At 48.3% G+C, this 23994-nt stretch overlaps 1 protein-coding gene across 1 annotated transcript; it reads right to left on the bottom strand.

The window, feature by feature from the left end:
- Nucleotides 1-894: 894 nt before the first annotated feature.
- On the bottom strand, nt 895-14813 carry LOC140720745 (uncharacterized). Its single transcript, XM_073035574.1, has 8 exons — nt 14747-14813; nt 13674-13745; nt 12564-12680; nt 6549-6665; nt 3692-4084; nt 2524-2666; nt 1993-2057; nt 895-1781 (listed from the first exon to the last, which is right to left on the bottom strand). Exons 1-8 carry the CDS (start codon nt 14811-14813, stop codon nt 1592-1594), a joined length of 1164 nt encoding a protein of 387 aa, XP_072891675.1. The 3' UTR covers nt 895-1591.
- Between the last annotated feature and the right edge of the window lie 9181 nt (nt 14814-23994).

Genomic DNA, 23994 nt, shown 5'->3' with positions numbered 1-23994 from the left:
AGTGGATCAGCCAAGATCAAATGCTGGAGCAGACCCGATGAGCCAATTGGCTGAATTGTGCCACTATCCTCTGATTTGAAGTTCCTGGGAATCTTGGAGTCAGCATCTCTGAGGATCTACACTGGGTCAGCACACTCAGGCAGACGGAAAGAAGGGGTCGTACCCCGATTGAACAACCTCAGGCATTCAGATTTCAACACTCCCATTCCTCGCTATCACTTTCCCTCTTAGAGTCAGACTGCCAGCTATTCTGTGCCAATCTTCCTTCATGGGATGTCTGTCGGTAAAGTCCCGTGCTGAGCACTCAGTGCTCTACCGTAAGAGATCCATTTATTGTGCCGCTCTTTGTCACTTTACCTTTGGATTTCACCATTGACGTCCTGCTTATTTCGTGCCTGAGTCGGAGTGCATGCTAGCCCTTACTCGGCACTTGCCTTCACCGCCATCTGTAGCTCTCCCGTCACAGAATGGATTGCAGCGGTGGAGAGCTTTCTGGCGTGTCGCATGTCCGCCTCGTGTGGAGGCTGCAACACACAGGGTCCCCGGTGGCTGCAGAGGGTTACGGACCCACTACGAGCACAACCCTTCCAGCCAATGTGGACATCTACAAGAGGTGATACACCGAGAAGATCACATCCAGCACTGAGGATCCCCCGCCGCCCGGGAATTGCCCTGTGCTCACTTGTACCGTCGGGGAGGGGATACAGGAGCCTGATGATATTCAACGAGTTAAATCATTTGATTCCCCTCCACCATCGAATTGCGAGCGCTCCCTCGACACGTAAGCATTGGCTTAGTATTCACCTACTTGCAGTATTTATTAATTTTCCTTTTTGACTTTAAACTTACATCTTAGCACTTTAATTACGCTGCAAATAAACAAATTACAGGATATTTACTAGTCTCAGATAATAAGTCAGGGGTGAATATGGAGGAAAACAAGCGACACCGGTAGACAGGAGATTCGACACCCGGACCTTAATCAGTCAGGGCGCTGAGCCCAGGATTCGCCAGGACACGTTGCAATTGTAGAAGACGTCCGTGCTTCGTTTTGGTCCCTCTGCTGTGGAAAAGATGCCACTGAGCTGGAAAGAGTACAGAGGGAGATATACGAGGTTGTTTCCAGAACTAGATAGAATGAGTTATGGAGAGAAGTAAGGAAAGATGTGACTTTATTCCTTTGGAGGGTGGAGATGACCTGGCAGGGGCGTATATATCCACTAGGGGCACAGATAGGGTGAATGTGCAGAGACGTTTTTCAGGGTTGCGGTAATCAATAACCAGAGGGCACAGAATAAAGATGAGAGTGGGTGTGCAGAGAGTAGGGAATGATAGGCTGGAAAGAGAAGGGAGAGCGGAAAGGGCGGGAGTATGATAGGGATGGCGTAGGGAAAGGGGAAACAGAGTGAGAGATGGCGATATGCAGCGGGATAGTTGGGGATAGAGAGTTGCGAAGGAGAGAGGGAAAGAGAATGCGGACGAGAGTGGGCGAGGAGAATGGGGCAGAGACGTTGGGAGATTGGGAGAGGATAGAGGAGTGAGAGTTAGGGAGAGATGCGGGGGGATGTGGAAAGACGAGTCGTCACTTGATTCAAGGTGCACCCATGGGCCCTTGACAGAGATCAAGCATCTTTTCAAGAACATCCGGGGACAAAGGAGCAGACTTCTCACAGATGAAATAGTGTCCATCACTGCAGTTGTAAGTCCATCTGTACGCTTTACACCTAGTGCAGGTGGGTGTTCTATATTTCACCGTATACAGGAGATTAGATTCCACGTTCCTGTCAACGAGGGTTAAACAAATGCATAAGAGAGAAAAGAATAGCGCAGACACATACCTACAACCCTGTCTTGCGCCACCCCCTAAAGCCATGAACTAATACACAAACTAATCCCATTGCCCCATTCCCACACCACCGTATCGTGTTATTCCCCAGATAGATCCCACTGACCCTCTCCAACACCAGAGGCCTGTGCCAGTCCAAAACTCACCGGTCTTCACATTTTCCGATCCAATATGTCCGGGAACGGTAATGAATAGAGTTGTAAATAAAACTCTGTGAAATGAAGCATTGTGTATAAATGCTTGGAAGGAGACTCATTCAGTGCATGTACCCGGGTACGGGAGATGGGGCGCAGTGCCAAGAGATTGAGACTGTGTCTAACCCCGGGAGTGTGTGATGGGACTGTGTGGAGGGAGATTCACTCTGTCTGACCCCGGGAGTGTGTAATGGGAATGTGTGGAGGGCGATTCACTCCGGGTGCGTGAGATGGGACAGAATGCGAAGAGATTGAGACTGTGTCTAACCCCGGGAGTGTGTGATAGGACGGTGTGGAGGGAAATTCACTCTGTGTCTGACCCCGGGAGTGTGTGATGGGCCGGTGCGGAAGGAGATTCACTCTATGTCTGACCCCGTGTCCGTGTGATAGAAGAGAGCAGAGAGCTTCAATCAGTGTCTCTAACCCCCAGTGTGGAAGACGGTCGTGTGTTTGTGTGGAATCATACAGTGGTGTCGGACATACCGCTTCATCATTTGAATTTATTTCAAGGAGTCTTGAATCAAAGCTTGAACAATGTTGTTTTGCTTCATCGTAAGATCCGTAGACGGTGGATATGAAATAACAGCGGTCTTTATTTCTGATCCAGTTCTGGGAACACGTTTGCTCTGGCAATCATGAACAAAGAAAAGTCAATCTGCCCACCCGAGCAAATAACCTGAGCAGAATGAAACACACTCCACACCGTCCCAAAACACATCCCTGGATCAGACACACAGAGAACATTTCTCCTCACCCTCCCATACACACTTCCGGCGTCAAACACAGAGAGAATCTGCCTCCTCACCGTTCCATCACACACTCCAGGAGTCAGACAGAGTGAATCTCCCTCCACACTATTTCATCACACACTAACGCGTTCAGAAACAGAGTGAAGCTCCTACCACTCAGCCCCATCATGCACCCCCAGTGTCCGACACAGAGTGAAGCTCCCTCTTCACCCTCCTTTCACGCCTTTCTCCTGAACTCCTTTCCTGGGTTCAGGCACAGAGCGAGTCTTCCTCGACTTCGTCCTATCACAGACACCCGTAATCAGACATAGAGTGAATTTCCCTGCAGAACCATTATCACGCCTTCCGAGTGTCAGACACAAAATGAATCAGCCTCCGCATTGCCGTATCACACCTCCCGGGGTCAGACACAGAGTGAATCTCCCTCCACACTGGCCCATCACACACTCCCGGGATCAGACGAAGAGTGAATCTCTCTCCACACCGTCCCATCACACACTCCCGGGGTCTGACACAGCGTGACGTTCCCTCCACACCGTCCCATCACACACTCCCGGAATCTGACACAGAATGAATCACCCTCCACATTGCCCTATTGCACACTCCCGTGGTCAGACAGAGTGAATATCCGTCCACACCATCCCATCACACAGTCCCGGGGTCAGACAGAGTGTGAAGCCCCCTCCGCATCGTCCCATCACACTCTCTCGGGGTCACACACAGAGTGAAGCTCTCTCCTCTCCCTCCCATCACACACTCCCGGGGTCATTCACAGAGTGGAGCTCACTGCACAACGTCTCTTCAGATACACCTGTGGTCAGACACAGATTATAGTTTCCTATCTCTCTTTAATATGATGAGTAGTAGGTGAAGGTGCTTTGGAGGTTGGTGTGTTAACTCACGTTTTCTGCTGGTCAGCATTTGACAGATTTGAGCCTTCTCTTTGATCAGAGATCGGTACTGATTTTCGAGGTCACTGTTCTTTTGACGGAGATCGGTTTGTGTTTGATTCAGATCGGAGAGATGGGTGTTCAGGACGGAGTTTTCATTTTCGAGGATGGAGAGTTTGTTTTCGAGTTTGGAGAGGCTGTTGTTGAGGACGGAGATATTCTTGAGACAGGTGCTCCGGGAAAGAGCCAGGCGGGAATTTTCGGTTATGCTGGATTTAAGAGTTGAGTTCAACTCATTTACCTGAAGACCACATTGCCGCTGGGTCCGGTTCATCTCCTGATATTGTTCCCAAAATTCCAGGTGGTTTTGGTCGCAGGTGATCAGAGAGTGACGAATCTGTGATACTGAGAGTGATATTGTGTTATGCATCGCTGTCACAGCGAGTGGCGTGTAGCTTTCACGGTGAGTGTTGTATCGGTGTCACAGTGAGTGGCGTGTTGGTGTCACAGTGAGGTGTTGTCGGCTTCACGGTGAGACACGTGGCGGTGTTACGCTGATTGTCCTGTCGGTGTCACGATCAGTGTATTGTCGACATCACATTTGCCTTCTTGATAGCCTGCTGCACAATTCCCTTTCCCTCTCCTTGCCTGCTGCACAATTCCCTTTCCCTCTCCTTGCCTGCTGCACAATTCCCTTTCCCTCTCCTTGCCTGCTGCACAATTCCCTTTCCCTCTCCTTGCCTGCTGCACAATTCCCTTTCCCTCTCCTTGCCTGCTGCACAATTCCCTTTCCCTCTCCTTGCCTGATGCACAATTCCCTTTCCCTCTCCTTGCCTGCTGCACAATTCCCTTTCCCTCTCCTTGCCTGATGCACAATTCCCTTTCCCTCTCCTTGCCTGCTGCACAATTCCCTTTCCCTCTCCTTGCCTGCTGCACAATTCCCTTTCCCTCGCAGTTTAGTATTATCAGCAAATTTAGATATACTACACTCGATCCCCTCTTGCAGACCGTTAACGTATATCGTGAAATGTTGTGGGCCCAGCACCGGCTCCTGCGGCACACAACTCACCACTGATTGCCAACCAGAGTAACACCCATGTATCAGAATTCTTGCTTACCTTCAATTAACTCATCTTCTATCTATGCTAATACATCATCCCCAATTCCGTATCTTATCGATAAGACTATTATGCGGCACTCTTTCTGAATATCCAGTAAATAACGTCCATCCCTTCCCCTCTGTTCACTGCGCTCGTTATATCCTCAAAGGTGTTTGTCAAACAGGATCTGCCTGTCCTGAATCCACCCTGCGTCTGCTTCATAGATCCATTTCTTTCCAGATTCCTCGTTATTTCTTCTTTATCGATAGCCTCAAGCATTTTCCCAACTACATATGATAAACTAACTGTCCTGGAGTAAATGCCTGCCGCCTAAATTCTTTTTTGAACACTGGCGTGACATTCGGCGCCTTCCAATTCGCTGGGACCGGCCCAAAGCCCAGAGAATGTTGCTATATTATCACAAAGCCTCAACTTTAACTTCTGCCATTTCCTTCAGCACCCTGGGATGCATTCCATCCGGACCATGGACTTGTCTATTTTCGGGCCCACATGTTTGCTCAGCTATTGTATTGAGACCCTCAACTCCCATCGTATCCATAACATCTCTCTTTGGAATGTTAGGTGCGTACTCCACCGTGAAGACGACACAAAATATTCATTCAAAGCCTCTGGCATTTCCACATTTCCCAATATCAATTCCCCCCTTTTCTTCCGCCAGGGGACCTACATTCACTTTGGCCATTCCTTTCTGCTTTAGATAATTACAAAAAAAAAATAATTTTGAGCTATATTGCTTTTATCATCTGGCTTCCATTTTTTTTATTACTCATCAGTGTTTGTTTTTTTGCTGCTTTATAAAATTTGCCCAGTCTTACAGTTTCCCACAACTCTTGGCGAATTAATATGCACGAGCTTTTAGTCTGATGCCGTATTTTATTCCCTTCGTTATGCAAGGCTGGCTCTCCCCACCCCTCACCCATTGTCTCTGCAGCTTATAGTTTTGTTCAAAAGCGTAAAAAAAATATTTGCAAGTCCACCACTGTTCCTCAACCGTCCCACCATATTGTCTTGTTTCCCAGTCTACACTACCCAAATCCTCACTCATCCCATTGTGGTGTCACAGTGCGGGTTGTGTCAGTGTCACGGGTAGGGGATCGTCGGGGTCATGGTGAGGCGTGTGCCCTGGCGTCCCAGTGAAGTGCGCGTCCGTGTCACGATGAGGATCGTGTCGGTGTTACAGTGAGGGGGATGTCAGTGTCACATTGAACCGAGTGTCGGTGTCACGGGTAGGGGATCGTCGGGGTCACGGTGAGGATCGTGTCGGTGTTACAGTGAGGGGGATGTCAGTGTCACATTGAACCGAGTGTTGGTGTCACGGTGAATGAAATGTCGTTGCCACGTTATGGGACGAGTCGGATTTACGGTGACGGCGGCATATGCTTCACTGTGTCGGTGCCAGGGTTTTGTGAGTATCGATGTTTCAGTGAAGGGGCTGGCGGTGTCACGGAGCTGGAAGACTCGGTGTCAAGGTGAGGTGAAATTCGGCGTCACGGTGAGGTGGGACTCGATTACGCTGTGGGCGTAATAGTGTCATGGTGGGAGTTGTGTCCCTGTCAACGTGAGGGTAGTGTCAGTTTCACCGTGAGCAGCGAGTCGGTGGCACGATGAGGTACGTGTTGGTGTCACGGTGAACAGTATGTCAGTATCACATTGAGGGCCGTGTCTGTGTCTCTATGGTGTTTTACGTTCACGTTTCTTTCCACTCTGTCTGTTTACGTCTGACTCCACCAGGAGCCCGATCGACTCACCATAGATCGACAGCCCGGCCACTATCGCGACGAGGACGGACGTAACTAGGCAGAGTAGGCAGATCTTCCGGTACGGTCTATTTACAATGTTCTCTTTCGGCTCCTGTTTATGCGGACCTGTGGAAAGAACATTCAGAGCGTGTGTGATTTCAGTCGTGACCCCACTGGGTCTCCCTTCCACCTACCATCCGCTCTCTCTCCTTCAACCACGATCACACCTCCCTCTCTCAATCTTATCTACTTTCAACCGCCATCGCCGAGAGTCAAAATTCCTTGAGTTGGCAAAGTCCGATAGGTGTCTGACCGATTCCAGAGATCAGTTAAATCCCCTCTGAGCCTCCTCCGCTCCAGAGGAAGCAACCCAGGTGTCCGACCTCTCGTTGTAACACATGCCATCGAATTCTGGCAGAGTCCTGTTAAACCTCTCCGGAGGCTCCCCAACGCCCTGACATCCTTCCGATAATGGGGTGACCAGAACTGTGTGCAATACGCCTGATTCAGCCTAACTAGTGATTTTTATAAAGTTACAACCTAACTCCCTGACACTTGTACTCAATGCCCCGACAAATAAAGGCAAGAACGCCACAGGACTTCTTAACCATCCCATCAAACTGTGCATCCACGTTCAGGGAGCTATGAACATGGACCCCAAGATCCTCTGCCCATCCAATGTAAAGGTATGTTCGGCACATCATTGCGGGCTGAAGGGCTCGTATTGTGCTGTAAGTTCTCTATGTTTCTATCTTTCAACACTGTTTAGGGTCTTGGTTTTGATAGCGTGTCATTTCTTTCATTTGACCTATCAAGGCGCAACATTTTATGTTTATCCGGGTTAAACTCGCTCTGCCTTGTCTCCAAACCATATCTGTAACTGATCCACGTCCCACTGAATTCTTTGCCAGTCTTCTCCGCTCTCCACAGCACCACCTCTCGCCATATCAAACCTACAAACCCAACCGTCTACAATTTCATCCGGATCATTTATATACATTTAAGAGCAGAGGTAACGTTACAACTTTATAGTGCCCTGGTCAGACGCTGCTTGGAATACTGTGCTCAGTTCTAGTCGCTTCACGATAGGAAAGACGGGGAATCCACAGGATTTGCAAGGATGTTGCCTGGATTGGGGAGCATGCCTTATGAGAATAGGGTGAATGAACTCGGCCTTTTCTCTTTGGAGCGACAGAGGATGAGAGGTGGCCTGATAGAGGTGTACAAGATGATGAGAAGAATTGATCGTGCGGATAGTCAGAGGCTTTTCCCCATGGCTGTAAGGGCTAACACGAGAGGGCATGGTTTTAAGGTGCTTGGAAGAAAGTATAGAGGACAGATTTCTTTTTTACGTAGCGAGTGTTGAGTGCGGAATTTTTCTTCGGCAGTTTAACGGGGGCACGACTGCGCAAGCGCGTCTAAGTCGGACCGTGAGGCAGCGGGAGTATTTAAAGAGAACAGTTAGACGGAGCGAGCGAAGGAGTAGACGGAGACAGAGTAGGAAGGCTTCGGCGCGCAGAGGATGAGGACGAGCTTCACTCCAAGTGAGGTAAGGCCGGCTAAGTTCCTTTAAAAGGAGAAAGTATCAAAAGTTGAGGCAAAGTATTGGGTAGGTCATGACAGCTGAAATCAGCCCCGTGGATTGTTCATCCCGCAGCATGTGGGAAATTAGGTGCCCAGTGTCCCTGTCGACTATGTGTACAGGAAGTGTGTCCAATTGCAGCTTCTGGCAGACCGCATTGAGCGTCTGGAGCTGCGATTGGATTCATACTGGAGCATCCACGATGCTGAGAAAGTCGTGAATAGCACGTTCAGTGAGTTGGCCACACCGCAGGTAAAGGCTACACAGGCAGAAAGGGAATGGGTTGCCACTAGACAGCGTAGCAGTAGGCAGGTAGTGCAGGATTTCCCTGACGTCATCTGCCTCCTAAACGGATATACTGTTTTGGATACTGTTGGGAAAGATGTCTCATCAGGGGAAGGCAGCAGCAACCGAGTTCATTGCACCATGGGTGGCTCTGCGGCACAGGTGAGAAGGAAAAGGAATGGGAGAGATATAGTGATAGGGGATTCGATTGTAAGGGGAATAGATAGGCGTTTCTGCGGCAGCAAACGAGACTCCAGGATGGTATGTTGAATCCCTGGTGCAAGGGTCAAGGATGTCTCTGAGCGGCTGCAGGACATTCTGGAATGGGAGGGTGAACAGCCAGCGGTCGTGGTACACATAGGTACCAACGATATAGATAAAAAACGGGATGAGGTCCTACAAGGTGTATTTAGGGAGTTAGGAGATAAACTAAAAAGTAGGACCACAAAGGTAATAATCTCTGGATTACTAGCAGTGCCACGTGCTAGTCAGAGTAGAAATGGAGGATATTTCAGAAGAATACGTGGCTTGAAAAATGGAGCAGGCGGGATGGATTCAGATTTCTGGGGCATTGGAACCAGTTTCCGGGGAGGTAGGACTGGTATAAAGAGGACGGTCTGCACCTGGGCTGGACTGGAAACAATGTCCTAGGGGGAGTCTTTGCTACTGCTGTTCAGGAGGATTTAAACTATTGTGGCAGGGGGATGGGAACAAGTGCAGATAGACAGAGGGGTGTAAAATGAGGGTAGAAGCAAAAATTAGTAAGGTGAAAAGTAAAAGTGGCAGGCAGGCAAATCCAGGGCAAAAATCAAAAAGGGCAACTTTTCAAGATAATTGTATAAGGGCTAAGAGTGTTGTAAAACAAGTCTGAAGGCTTTGTGTGTCAATGCGAGGAACATTCGTAATAAGGTGGATGAATTGAATGTGCAGATACTTACTAATGAATATGATATCGTTGGGATCACAGAGACATGGCTCCAGGGTGACCAAGGATGGGAGTTCAACATCCAGGGATATTCAATATTCAGGAGGGTTAGAGAGGAAAGAAAAGGAGGTGGGGTAGCGTTGCTGGGGAGAGAGGAGATTATCGCAATAGAAAAGGACATTAGCCTGGAGGATGTGGAATCGATATGGCTAGAACTGCATAATACTAAGAGACAGAAAACGCTGGTGCGAGTTGTGTATAGGCCACCTAATAGTAGCAGTGAGGCTGGGGATAGCATTATACAGGAAATTAGAAATCGGTGCAATAAACGAAAAGTAGTTTTAATGGGTGACTTGAATCTACATATAAATTGGGTGAACCAAATTGGTAAGGGTGCTGAGGAAAAGGATTTTCTGGAATATATGCGGGATGGTTTTCTGAACCAACATGTCGTGGAACCAACTAGTAAGCAGGCCATTCTAGATTGGGTATTGAGCAATGAGGAAGGGTTAGTTAGCAGTATTGTCGTGCGAGGCCCCTTGGGTAAGAGTAGCCATAATATGGTGGAATTCTTCATTAAGATGCAGATTGACTTAGTTAATTCAGAAACAAAGGTACTGAATTTAAAGAAGGGTAACTTTGAAGGTATGAGACCTGAATTAGCTAAGATAGACTGGCAAATGATACTTAAAGGGTTGACGGTCGATATGCAATGGCAAACATTTAAAGATCGCATGAATGAACTACAACAATTGTTCATCGCAGTTTGGCAAAAGAATAAACTAGGGAAGGTAGTGCACACGTGGCTGACAAGGGAAATTAGGGATAGTATCAAGTCCGAGGAAGAAACAGACAAATTAGCCATAAAAAGCGGCACGCCTGAGGACTGGGAGAAATTCAGCGACCAGCAGCGGAGGACTGATGGCTTAATTAGGAATGGGGAAAAAAAAAGCTGGCAGGGAAAATAAAAACAGACTGTAAAAGCTTTCATATAAATGTGATAAGAAAAAGATTGGTCAAGACAAATGTAGGACCCTTACAGTCAGAAACAGGTGAATTGATCATGGGGAACAAGGACATGGAAGACCAACTGAATAACTACTTTGGTTTTGTCTTCACTAAGGAGGACATAAATAATCTTCCGGAAATAGTAGGGGACCGAGGGTCTAGTAAGATGGAGGAACTGAGGGAAATACATGTTAGTAGGGAAGTGGTGTTAGGTGGATTGATGGGTTTAAAGGCAGCTAAATCCCCAGGGCCAGATGGTCTGAATCCCAGTGTGCTTAAGGAAGTAGCCCAAGAAATAGTGGATGCATTTGTGATAATTTTTCAAAACTCCTTCGATTCTGGATTAGTTCCTGAGGATTGGAGGGTGGCTAATGTAACCTCACTTTTCAAAAAAGTGGGGAGAGAAAAACTGGGGAATTATAGACCGGTTAGTCTGACATCGGTGTTGGGGAAAATGCTACAGACGGTTATCAAAGATGTGATAACACCACATTTAGAAAGCGGTGAAATCATCGGACAAAGACTGTATGGATTTGTGAAAGTAAAATCATGTCTGACGAATCTTATAGAATTTTTTTGAAGATGTAACTCGTAGAGTGGATACTGGAGAGCTAGTGGATGTGGTATATTTAGATTTTCAAAAGGCTTTTGACAAGATCCCACACGGGAGATTAGTGTGCAAACTTTACGCACACGGTATTGGTGGCATGGTATTGAGGTGGATAGAGAATTGGCTGGCAAACAGGAAGCAAAAGGTGGGAGTAAATGGGACGTTTTCAGAATGGCAGGAAGTGACTAGTGGGGTACCGCAAGGCTCAGTGCTAGGACCCCTGTTGTCTACAATATATATTAATGATTTAGACGAGGCAATTAAATGCAGCATCTCCACGTTTGCGGATGACATGAAGCTGGGCGGCGGTGTTAGCTGTGAGGAAGATGCTAAGAGGATGCAGGGTGACTTGGAAGGTTAGGCGAGTGGGCAAATTCATGGCAGATGCAATTTAATGTGGATAAATGTGAAGTTATCCACTTTGGTTGCAAGAACAGGAAAACAGATTATTATCTGAATGGTTTCCGATTAGGAAAAGGGGAGGTGCAACGAGACCTGTGTGTAATTGTACACCAGTCGTTAATGGTGGGCACGCAGGTACAGCAGGCGGCGAAAAAGGCAAATGGTATATTGGCCTTCATAGCAAAAGGATTTGAGTACAGGATCAGGGAGGTTCTACTGCAGTTGTACAAGGCCTTGCTGAGACCGTACCTGGAGTATTATGTGCAGTTTTGGTCCCCTAATCCGAGGAATGACATTCTTGCCATAGAGGGAGTACAAAGAAGGTTCAGCAGATTGATTCCTGGGTTGGCAGGACTTTCATATGAAGAAAGACTGGATTGACTAGATTTATACTCACTGGAATTTAGAACACTGGGGAGATCTTATTGAAACGTATAAAATTCTAAAGGGATTGGACAGGCTAGATGGAGGAAGATTGTTTCTGATGTTGGGGGAGTCCAGAACGAATGGTCACAGTTTAAGAATAAAGAAGGAGCCCTTTAGAACCGAGATGAGGAAAAACCTCTTCACACAGAGAGTGCTAAATCTGGAATTCTCTGCCACAGGAAACAGTTGAGCCCGGTTCATTGGCTATATTTAAGAGGAAGTTAGATATGGCCCTTGTGACTAAAGGGATCGGGGGTATGGAGAGAAAGCAGGTACAGGGTTCTGAGTTGGATGATCAGTCATGATCGGACTGAATGGCGGTGCAGGCTCTAAGGGCCGAATGGCCTACTCCGGCGCCTATGTTCCTATGTTTCTATGAATGAGCTGCCGACAGCGGTGGTGGAGGCGGAAGCGATAGGGTATTTTAAGAGACTCCTGGATTGCTACATGGAACTTAGAAACATAGAGGGCTATGGGTACAGCCTAGCTAGCTGTTAGGTAGGGGCATGTTCGGCACAGCTTTCTGGACCGAAGAGCCTGTGTTTGGATGTATCTTTTCTATGTTTCTAAGTTTCTAACCCAGCCATCTACAATTTCATAGAGATCATTTGTATACATCACTGATAGGGATTTCACTGGGGAGCCGAGTGACAACCTTTTGTTACCCAGATGGTTGTCAGTCAATGGAACGATCTGAAAGAGGAAGTGGTTGATGCAGATGGATTAGAAACTCGGACACTTGGCACGTGACCCATTCATAATGACGTAATAACTGTGAACTCTGACCTGTTTGTGCAGTGATTGACAGCCTGCTGTGTCCGGAGGAAATGGAAGGATCTTCGGCCTTATCGATGCGGGTTTCTTCTTTCCGAAAATTCAGCTCTGAGTAGGTGGAGTTCAGACCTTCTAGGAGAGAGAGATCGAGTCGGACAGGCAGATAAGGAACAGTGAGAGGGGTAATGGGGGAGGGAGTAGGGCGAGAGAGAAGAGAGAGTGGGATAAGTGAAGGGGTGAAAGGGGATGAGACAACGAGAGTGTGTGAGGGAGAGGGGGAGAGAGGTTACACACAGGAAGGAAGAAAAGTAGAGCGATGGGCAGAGAAGGTGAGACAGCGATAAGGGCGATGGGCGGGAAGATGCGACAGAAATAATGGAGAGGGAGAAAGGGGTGGAAGCGGCGGAGAGAGAGAGAGGTGCAGAGAGTCTGGAACAGTGAGACGATAGGGAGAGGTTTGAGAGAAGGCGGAAAAGGGTGTAGAGAAAGGTGGAGGAGAAAACGGGAAGGAGAAAAGTGGGAGAGGGATGTGGAAGAGAAGAAGACAATTTGAGAGGGAGAGAGAAGAGCGAGGGGCGAGACCGTCGGGGGTAGGAAGAGAGGCGTGGATGGACAGGAGCAGAAGGCGCGAGGGTTGATGAGCGGAAAAATTCGGTGCCGAAAGAAGTGCGAAATCCGGGAGGAGCGGACAGGGAAGGAAGAGAGGGAGTGCAGAGAGAGCGGGAAAGAGTGCCGGGGGAGACAGAGAGCGTTAGAGACGGGAGAGAGAGAGGGCAATGAGAGATGGCTAAGAGAAGAGGACAGTGGGACACAATAGGGAAAACAAGGAGAGAGAGGAGGAGAGAGAGGAGGGAAAGAGAGGGTGGAGGAGGTAAGAGAGGGGAGCGAAGGGGAAAGAGGGAAAAGAGAGTTGGATTTGAAAAGGGAGCGAGGGGTTAAGGATTTCTACCGCGCTCTCAAATTTCACCAACAACCCACCACCAATCGCCTCTCCCACGCGATCCCTACGGCGGATGCTCAAACAGGGAATTACTAGGGTCAACTGTAAGTATTTCCTGAGATCTCTCAACAGGATTGGGCATATCAGCTAAGCACAGTCAGGGTAACAAAGACGAAACTGACCTCCATCTATCCGGACCCGGGGCGCCGGGAACGTCTTGACATTAAGTTCCGCGTACGATACATCGGGTTCAGCTGGGAATAGAGCAGCGAAGGTCAGAAACAGAGTGAGACTCGATCCACACAGTCCCATCGCACAATTCCGGGGTCAGACACAGAGTGAATCTCCCTCCATACCGTCCCATCACACACTCCCGGGGTCAGACACAGAGTGAAACTCCCTCCATACCCACCCACACACACTCTCGGGGTCAGAAATAGAGTGAGGCTTGCTCTACACCTTCCCATCACACACTCCCGGGGTCAGACACAGATTGAATCTCCCTCCATACCGTCCCATCACACACTCCCGGGGTCAGACACAGAGTGAATCTCCCCCCACACTGTCCCATCACACACTCCCGGGGTCAGGCATAGAGTGAATCTCCCTCCACACCGTCCCATCACACACTCCCGGGGTCAGACACAGAGTGAAACTCCCTCCACACAGTCCCATTACACAGTCCCGGGGTCAGACACAGAGTGAATCTCCCTCCACACCGTCCCATCACACACTCCCGGGGTCAGACACAGAGTGAATCTACCCCCACACCGTCCCATCACACACTCCCGGGTTCAGACACAGAGTGTAAGTCCCTCCACACCGTCTCATCACTCACTGCTGGGGTCAGACACAAAGTGAATCTCCTTCCACACCGTCCCATCACACGCTCCCGGGGTACAACAGAGTGAATCTCCCTCTACACCGTCCCATCACACACTCCCGGGGTCAGACACAGAGTGAATCTCCCTCCACACCGTCCTATCACACACTCCCGGGGTCAGACACAGAGTGAATCTCCCTCCATACCGTCCCAACACACACTCCCAGGGTCAGACACAGAGTGAATCTCCCTCCACACCGTCCCATCACACCCTCCCGTGGTCAGACACAGAGTGAATCTCCCCCCACACCGTCCCATCACACACTCCCGAGGTCAGACACAGAGTGAATCTCCCTCCACACCGTCACATCACTCACTGCTGGCGTCAGACAGAGAGCGAATATCCTCCCTGAGTCTTTCTGCCTCACTCACCTCCGGAAGGAGACGGTGAATCCGTTTTTGTGAACTTCACATTCATGTAAGTCTCGCTGTCGTCCATCCTGTCGAGGGTTCTCTGCGTCTGTGAGCTCAGAAGGGGAAGCAGCCGTTGTCAGAGGAAGCCCGTTTTGACAAGGGCGTCCGAGCAACACCAACAAACACCAGATGAGCAGCTGGTAAAGAGAGGAACCGAGAACAGGCGGAGGTTTGCGGGGAGGAGAGAGGATGGGGGCTTAAGAGAAAGTGATTAGAGTGGCGGGTAGAGTAGTGAAAGTGGGGAGAAACATGAGGTGTGATAAGGAGAGAGAGGGGAAATTGGGTGGTTAGTGGAATGAACGAAGCGGGTGACAGGGAGAGAGTGGGGAGTGTGGGGAAAGATGGAACTGACAGCGATAGAGACGGGGAAAGGAGGGAGGAAGAATGGGGAGAAATTGATAGGGGGAGATTGGGAGGAAGAGGGAGAAGGGAGACGGCGAGCGAGCGGCGTGAAGAGAGGGAGTGAGGGAATGAGAGGTAGCGGAGGGGAGGATAGGGAGGAGAGGGAGAGCAATGTAGTTAGGAAGTGAGTGCAGGAAAGGGAGGGATGAGGGAGAAGGAATTTAGACGATGGAGGGAGAGAGGGATCGGAGGGGGAGAGAGGAGAATGGAAAGGAAGGAGAGAAATAGAGAAGGATGGCAGGAATGAGGAAGGAGGGAATGTCGGTAGATTTTTTGTCACTCATACAGAGCCTCTATTGTCCTGGAGATTTGCACCACTCGTTCGTTTCGCTATTTTTCCCCGCACTTGACCATCCCCAGGGCTTCAAACCCTCTGTTCGCGAGAAACCACTGTCCCAGGCCAAAGCCCCAGCACACCCACCGAGGTGAATGAGCCTCCTCCCTCTGAGAGAGGTGAACAGAGTCCAGTGGCGCGTCCATTACCTTAACCTACTCTCTCACCCATCTGCCCAACACCATCACCCCCACCCCACCGTCGCAGTGACCTAGAGATGTCCCGACCCACCCACCCATTCCACCCCGACCAGGGAGTTCCCTACATTTTCGGTCCCTGCCCTTCCACCTTTCCGGCGTTGGTGGATGGGTGAGAGATCAGCAAAACATTTGACCCTGGACAGCCGGCCATGTCTCTACTCCACCCTCCTCTCTCCAAATCTCCCACCTACCGCCATTCCCGCTCCTTCGATGATCTCGTCTCTCCTCCCACAGCACCCTCCCTCACTTCCCGCTGTCCACCCCACGGTATCACACCCTCCCGGTGTGAGACTCAGAGTGAATCTCCCTCACCACCGTCCCATCACACACTCCCGGGGTCAGATACAGACTGAATCTCCCTGCACACCGTCCCATCACACCCTCCCGGGGTGAGACTCAGAGTGGATCTCCCTCACCACCGTCCCATCACACACTCCCGGGGTCAGACACAGAGTGAATCTCCCTCCACACTGTCCCATCACACACTTCTAGTGTCAGACACCGAGTGAATCTCCCTCCACACCGTCCCATCTCACACTCCCGGGGTCAGACACAGAGTGAATCTCCCTCACCACCGTCCCATCGCACACTCCCGGGGTGAGACTCAGAGTGAATCTCCCTCACCACCGTCGCATCAGACACTCCCGTGGACAGAAACAATAGATAATAGACAGCAGGTGCATGATTAGGCCACTCAGCCCTTCGAGCCTGCACCGCCATTCAATGTGATCATGGTTGATCATCCACGATCAGTACGCCGATCCTGCCTTCTCCCCTTATCCCTTGACTCCACTATCTTTAAGTGGTCTATCTATGTCTTTCTTGAAAGCATCTAGAGAATTGGCATCCACTGGTACCTGAGGCAGTGTTTAGATCCACAACTCTCTGGATGAAAAAGTTTTTTTTCCCCTGAAATCCGTTCTAAATGGACCACCCCTAATCTCTAAACGGTGTCCTCTGGCTCCAGACTCCGACAACATCGGGGACACGTTTCTTGCCTCCAGCGTGTCCAATCCATTGATAATCATATGTTTCTATCAGATCCCCTCTCATCCTTCTAAATTCCAGTGTATACAGGCTCAGTCACTCCAATCTTTCATCATAAACAGAGTGAAGCTCCTTCCGAACCGCCGAATCACACACTCCGGGTGTCAGAAACAGAAAAAAGCTTCCTTCCCACCATCACATCACGTACTCGCGGGGTCAGACACAGAGTGAATCTCCCTTCACACCTTCCCGTTGTTTCAGTTTGTTTGTCAATGAAACGTACAGATTTGTCCAGGGGTGGGGTCATAATTTTCTTAACTACCCTACCCCACAGGTCTTCCTATCACAGATAGATATGGTAGTTAAGGAAGCTTAAGGGGTGTTAGTTTTCATAATTTGAGTGGTGGAGGTTAAGGGTCGCGAGGTATTGATGCAGCTCTATAAAACTCTGGTTAGGCCACAAGTGGAGTACTGTGTCCAGTTCTGGTCGCCTCACTATGGGAAGGATATGGAAGCATTGGAAAGGGTACAGAGGAGATTTACCACGATGCTGCTTTGTTTGGAGAGTATGGATTATGATCAGCGATTAAGGGAGCTAGGGCTTTACTCTTTGGAGAGAAAGAGGGTGAGAGGAGACATGATAAGGTGTACAAGATATTAAGACGAAAAGATAGAGAGGACAGCCAGCGCCTCTTCCCCAGGGCACCGCTGCTCAATAGAAGATGACATAGCTTTAAGGTAAGTGGTGGGAAGTTCAAGGGGAATATTACAGCAAGTTTTTTTAATAAGAGAGTAGTTTGTGCGTGGAATGCACTGCCTGAGGCAGTAGTGGAGGCAGATACATTAATGAAATTCAAGAGACTACTAGACTGGTATAAGGAGGAATTTATGTTGGGTGGTTATATGGTGGGCGGGGTTTAAACTTCTGCACAACATTGTGGGCCGAAGGGCCTGTACTGTGCTGTACTGCTGTATGTTCTATGTTCTGTAGTTTTAAGGTGCTTGGATGGTGGTACAAGGGGTTGACAGAGAAATGCTTTTCACACAGAGAGTGTGGGTTGCCACAGAGCGAGACTGCACTTCCAGTGATGGAGTTCGAGCCGGATTCAATGGGGTCTTTTAATAGTCTCTTAGATAGGAACTTTGTTCTATGATGTTGTTAATGCATAGAGCCCCTACGCTTACGTCCGTTTCATCTGCAAACTCTGCTACAAAGCCATCTGTTCCACTCAGCATTGAAAAACAATGTGAGAAGTAGCGGTCTCAACACAGCCCCCCTGAGTAACACCACTCGTCACTGGCAGCGAACCGGAGAAGCCCATTTTATTCCCACTCGTCACTGGCAGCCAACCGGAGAAGCCCATTTTATTCCCACTCGTCACTGGCAGCCAACCGGAGAAGCCCATTTTATTCCCACTCGTCACTGGCAGCCAACCGGAGAAGACCCCATTTATTCCCACTCGTCACTGGCAGCCAACCGGAGAAGGCCCATTTTATTCCCACTCGCGGACTCCTGCCGGTCAGACATTCCTCTATCCTTGCCTGTGTCTTTCCGGTAACACCATGGGATTATATCTTGCGGAGCAACCTCATTCATGGCACTTTCCCAAATGCGTTCTGGAAATCCAATAAATGACATCCACTGCCTGTCCTTTGTCCGACCTGCTGGTTACTTCCTCAAAGAACTCTAACAGATTTGTCGGCATAATTTCCCCTGACAGAAGCCAGCTGACTTTGATTAATTTTAGCGTTAGGCATCAAGTGCCTCGCAACCACAAATGTATTAATAGACTCCAACACTCTCCCAACCACAGAGATTAAGCTAACTGGAAACATAGAAACATAGAAACCTTACAGCACAATACAGGCCCTTCAGCCCACAAAGTTATTCCGAACATGTACCTACATCAGAAATTACTAGGCTTACCGATAGACCTCTATTTTACTAAGCTCCGTGTATCTATCTAAAAGCCTCTTAAACGACCCTACCCTATCTGCCTCCACCACCGTTGCCTGCAGCCCATTCCACGCACTTACCATTCTCTGAGTAAAAAGCTTACCCCTGACATTACCTCTGCACTTATTCCCCAACATCTTAAACGTGTGTCCTCTTGTGGCAACCATTTCAGCCCTGGGGAACAGCCTCTGACGATCCACACGATCAATGCTTCTCATTATTTTGTACACCTCTATCAGGTCACCTCTCATTCTACTTCGCTTCAAGGAGAAAAGACCGAGTTCACTCAACCTATTCTCACAAGGCATGCTCTCCAATCCAGGCAAAATCCAAATCTCCTCTGCACCCTTTCTGTGGCTTCCACTTTCTTCCTGTAGTGAAGCGACCAGAACTGAGCACAGTACCAAAAGCGGGTTCTGGCCAGGGTCCTATATTGCTGCAACATTACCTCTCGTCTCCTAAATTCAATTCCACGATTGGTGAAGGCCAGTACACCATAACACTTCTCAACCACAAAGTCCACATGCGGGTAAGCTTTAAGTGCCCGATGGTCTCGGACTCGAAGATCCCTCTGATCCTCCACACTGCCAAGAGTCTTATCAATAATACTATATTCGGACATCATATTTGACCTACCAAAGTGAGCCACTTCACACTGATCTGGGTTAAACTCCATCTGCCACTTCTAAGCCCATTTTTTCATCCTATTAATGTCTCGCTGTAACCGCTGCCAACCCACCACACTATCCACAACACCTCCAACCTCAGTGACATGAGCAAATTTACTAATCTAACCCTCCACATACTTATCCAGGTCATTTATATTAAAAAAAAAAACTTAGAGTAAGGGTCCCAGAACAGATCCATGAGCACTCCACTGCAGATCGAACTCCATGCAGGATATGACCCGTCTACAACCACTGTTTGTCTTCTGTGAGCAATCCAGTTCTGCATCCACAAAGCAATGTTCCCCTTCGATCCCATGATTCCTCACTTTCTCAGCAAGACTTGCATGGGGTACCTTATCAAATTCCTTGCTGATATCCATACAGACTGTATCTACTGCTCTTCCATCATCAATGTGTTTAGTCACATCCTCAAAAAATTCAATCAGGCTCGTAAGGCACGACCTGCCCTTGACAAGGCCATGATAACTACTCCTAATCATATTATACCCCTCCAAAAGCTCATAAATCCTGCCTCTCAGGATCTTCTCCATCAATTTGCCAACCAGTGAGGTAAGACTGAGTGGTCTATAATTTCCTTGGCTATCTATACTCCCTTTCTTGAATAACGGACTAACATCCGCAACACTTTAATCCGGAAACTCTCTCGTCCCTATTTATGATGCAAAGATCATCGCCAGAGGCTCAGCAATCTCCTCCGTCGCCTCCCAGAGTAGCCTGGGTTACGTTACTTCTGGTCCCGGCGACCTATCCAGCTCCAGCACATACACTTTCTTAATATCTACATACTCAAGCTTTTAGGTCTGCTGCAAGTCATCACTTCAATCACTACGATCCTTTTCCATAGTGAATACTGAAGTGATGTATTCATGAAGTACCTCTGCTATTTACTCCGTTTCCATCCACAGTTTCCCACAGACACTCTTGAAAGGTCCTATTCTTTCACGTCTTACCCTCTTGCTCTTCACATACTTGTAAAATACGTTGGTGTTTTCCTTAATTCTGCCCGCTACGGCCTTCTCATAGTCCCTTCTGATCTTCTAATTTCCTTCTAAGTTCCTTTCTAGCAGCCTTATAATCTTCGAGATCTCTATCATCACGTAGCTCTCTGAAACTTTTGTAAACGTTTCTTTTCTTCTTGACTGGATTTATAGCAGTTTTTTTAACACCACGGTTCCTCTGTCCTACCATAGCCTCCCTGTATCATTGGAAGAACTCCAGTACAGAACTCTACACAATTACCCCCTGAATGTTTGTCACATTTCTTATGTACTTTTTTCCTGAGAACATCTGTTTCCACGTTATGCCTCCAATGTCCTGCCTGACAGCCAGATAGCCAATTAAACGATTTTCTAAATTGTCAGTTCCTATCTCTTTCCAATGCTATTGTAAAGGAGATAGAATTATGATCATTATCTCCAAAATGTCTGGAGATCGTCAACGGAACAGGTACAATTTCCATAACCAAATCAAGCATAGTCTCTCCTGCTGTAGGCCTTTCTACATATTGTGTCAAGAAACCTTCCTGAACACACCTAACAAACTCTACCCCATCTAAACCATTTGCTCCAGGGAGATGCCAATTGATATTTGGGAAAATAAAAACTCCCATCACGACAACTCCGTTATTATTGCACCTTTCCAGGATCTGTTTCCCTATCTGCATCCTCGATATTCCTGTTACTATTAATGCGGCCTATAAAAACACCAAGTAAAATTATTGTTCCCTTCCTGTTTCGAACCTCCACCCACAGACACTCCATAGACAATCCCTCCATGGCGTCCACGTTTCCTACAGCGGTGGCAATATCAATGATCGGCAGTGACACGCCCCCCACCACTTTTGCCTCCCTCCCTGTCTATCCTGAAAGAATATAGAGAGCTAGTCACATCCCCACATAATTTCAATCAGTCTCGTAAGGCACCATCTGCCCTTTACAAAGCCAAGCTGACAACTCCTAAACATATTATACCTCTCCAAATGTTCAAAAATCCCGCCGCTCAGGATCTTCTCCATCAACTTACCAACCAGTGAGGTAGGAAACAGTGGTCTATAATTTCCTGGGCTATCTCTACTCCCTTTCTTGAATGACGGACCAGCATCCGCAACACTCCAATTTGCGGAACCTCTCTCGTCCTCATGTATGATGTGAAGATAATCGGCAGAGTCTCAGCAATCTCCTCCTTCGCCTCCCAGCGTATCCTGGGTTGCATTTCGTCCGGTTCTGGCGGTTAATCCAACTTGATGTTTTCCAAAAGGTCCCGAACATTCTCCCTCTTAATATCTCCATGCTGAAGCTTTTCAGTCTGCTGCAAGCCATCACTTTAATCTCTAAGATCCTCTTTCTACAGTGAATACTGAAGTGAAGTGTTCATGAAGTACCTCTGCTATTTCCTCAGTTTCCATTACACTTTCCCACTGTCACATTTGATAGGTCCTATTCTTTCACTTCTTATCCTCTTGTTCTTCACAAAACTGTAAAATGCGTTGGCGGTTTCCTTAATTCTGCCCACTGAGGCCTTCTCATAACCCGTTCTGCTCTGCTAATTTCCTTCTAAGCTCCTTCCTAGTAGCCTTATAATCTTCTAGATCACTAAAATTACCTAGCTCTCTGAAACTTTTGTAAACTTTTCTTCTTGATTGGATTTATTACAGCCTTTCTACACCACGCTTCCTCTATCCTACCGTAACCTCCCTGTCTCAGTGGAACGTGCCTATACAGAAATCTACACAATTATCCCCTTTATATTTGCCACATTTCTTACGTACGTTTTTCTGAGAACATCTGGTTCCAACTTAAACCTCCAGTGTCCTGCCTGATAGTATCATAATTCATTTAACTCCAATTAAACGTTTTTCTAAATTGTCTGTTCCTGTCTCTATCCAATGCTGTTGTAAAGGAGATAGAATTATGATCACTATTTCCAAAATGTTCTCCCACTGAGAGATCTGACACCTGACTAGGTACATTTTCCAAAAACAAATCAAGTGCAGCCTATCCTGTGGTGGGCCTAACTGTCAAGAAACCTTCCTGAAGACACATAACAAACTCTACCCCATCTAAACCACTTGCTCTAGGGAGATTCCAATTGATATTTTGGAAATTAAAAACTCCCATCACAACTCCGTTATTATTACAACTTTCCAGGATCTGATTCCGTATCTGCATAATCGATATTCCTGTTACTATTAGGCGGCCTATAAAAAAACAGCAAGTAAAGTTATCGACCCCTTCCTATTCTTAACCTCCACTCACAGAGACTCCATAGAGAATCCCTCCATGGCGTCCACCATTCCTGCAGCGGTGACGCTATCAATGATCGACAGTGCCACGCCCCCGCTGCATTTGCCTCCCTCTCTGCCCTTTCTGAAACATCTAAAACCTGGCACTTGAAATAACAATTCCTGTCACTGAGCCACCCTTGTCTCTGTAATGGTCACCGCTTCATATCTCCAAGTAGTGATCCACGCTCGAAGCTCATCCGCTTTGTTCAGAACACATCTTGCGTTAACATAGACACATCTCAAGCCTTCGGTTTAAGCGCAACACCACTCTATCATCTGCCTAACCTCCCTTTCGCACTGTCAACAAGCTTTCTCTATTTGTGAGCTAACCTCCTCTTCCCCAATCCTTCAGTTCGGTTCCCACCCCGCAAACATTCTAGTTTAGTGAGAGGATGGTGTGGAGGGAGATTCTCTCTGTGTCTGACCCCAGGAGTGTGTGATGGGACGGTGTGGAAGGAGATTCACTCTGTGTCTGACCCCGGGAGTGGGTGATGGGACGCTGTGGAGGGAAATTCACATTTCTTCTGTTCCCTATATTGTGTGATGAGACGGTGTGGTAATAGATTCACTCTGTGTCTGACCCCGGGAATATGTAATAGAACGGTTTGGAGGGAGCATCGTTCACTCTCTGACCCGGCGAGTGTGTGATAGGACGGTGTGTCAGTGAGTTTCACTCGGTGTCTGACCCCGGGTGTTTGTGACGGGACGGTGTGAAGGGAGCTTCATTCTGCGTCGGACCCCGGGAATATGTAATAGAACGGTTTGGTGGGAGCCTCGTTCACACTCTGACCCGAGGAGTGTGTGATAGGACGGTGTGTCAAGAGTTTCACTCTGTGTCTGACCCCGGGTGTTTGTGAGTGTGATTGTGTGAAGGGAACTACACTTTGTCTCAGACCCCTGGAGAGTCTGATTTTCCGATGCGAAGGAAGGTTAACTCTATTTCTGATCCCGGAGTGTGTGAAGGAACGTTGTAGGGAGAAGCTCACTCTGTGTCTGACCCCGGGAGTGGGTGGTGGAAGAGTGTGGAGCGAACTTCACTCTATGTCTGCGTTCGGCAATTTGTGATGGGAAAGTATGGAGGGAGCTTCACTCTGTGACTGAAACCCGGAACTCTAGAGGGCGCTTTACTCTGGGTCTGTCCGCGGAATGTTTGATTAGACGGTGTGTCGGGAGTTTCACTCAGAGTCACAAACTTGATTGTGTGATGTGACGATGTGCGGAGATTCACTTGTGCCTGAACCCGGAGCTGTGTGATGGACCGGTGAAGAGGGAGCTTCACCCACTGTCTGACCAACTGTGTGTGTTATGAGACCGTGTGGAGGGAGTTTCACACTGTGTCTGACCCCGGGTGTGC

The sequence above is a fragment of the Hemitrygon akajei genome, unplaced genomic scaffold, assembly GCF_048418815.1.
Source record: "Hemitrygon akajei unplaced genomic scaffold, sHemAka1.3 Scf000046, whole genome shotgun sequence".
NCBI lineage: Eukaryota > Metazoa > Chordata > Chondrichthyes > Myliobatiformes > Dasyatidae > Hemitrygon > Hemitrygon akajei.
The sequence above is the reverse complement of the archived record's forward strand: the minus strand, read 5'-3'. Positions and strand labels throughout refer to the sequence as shown.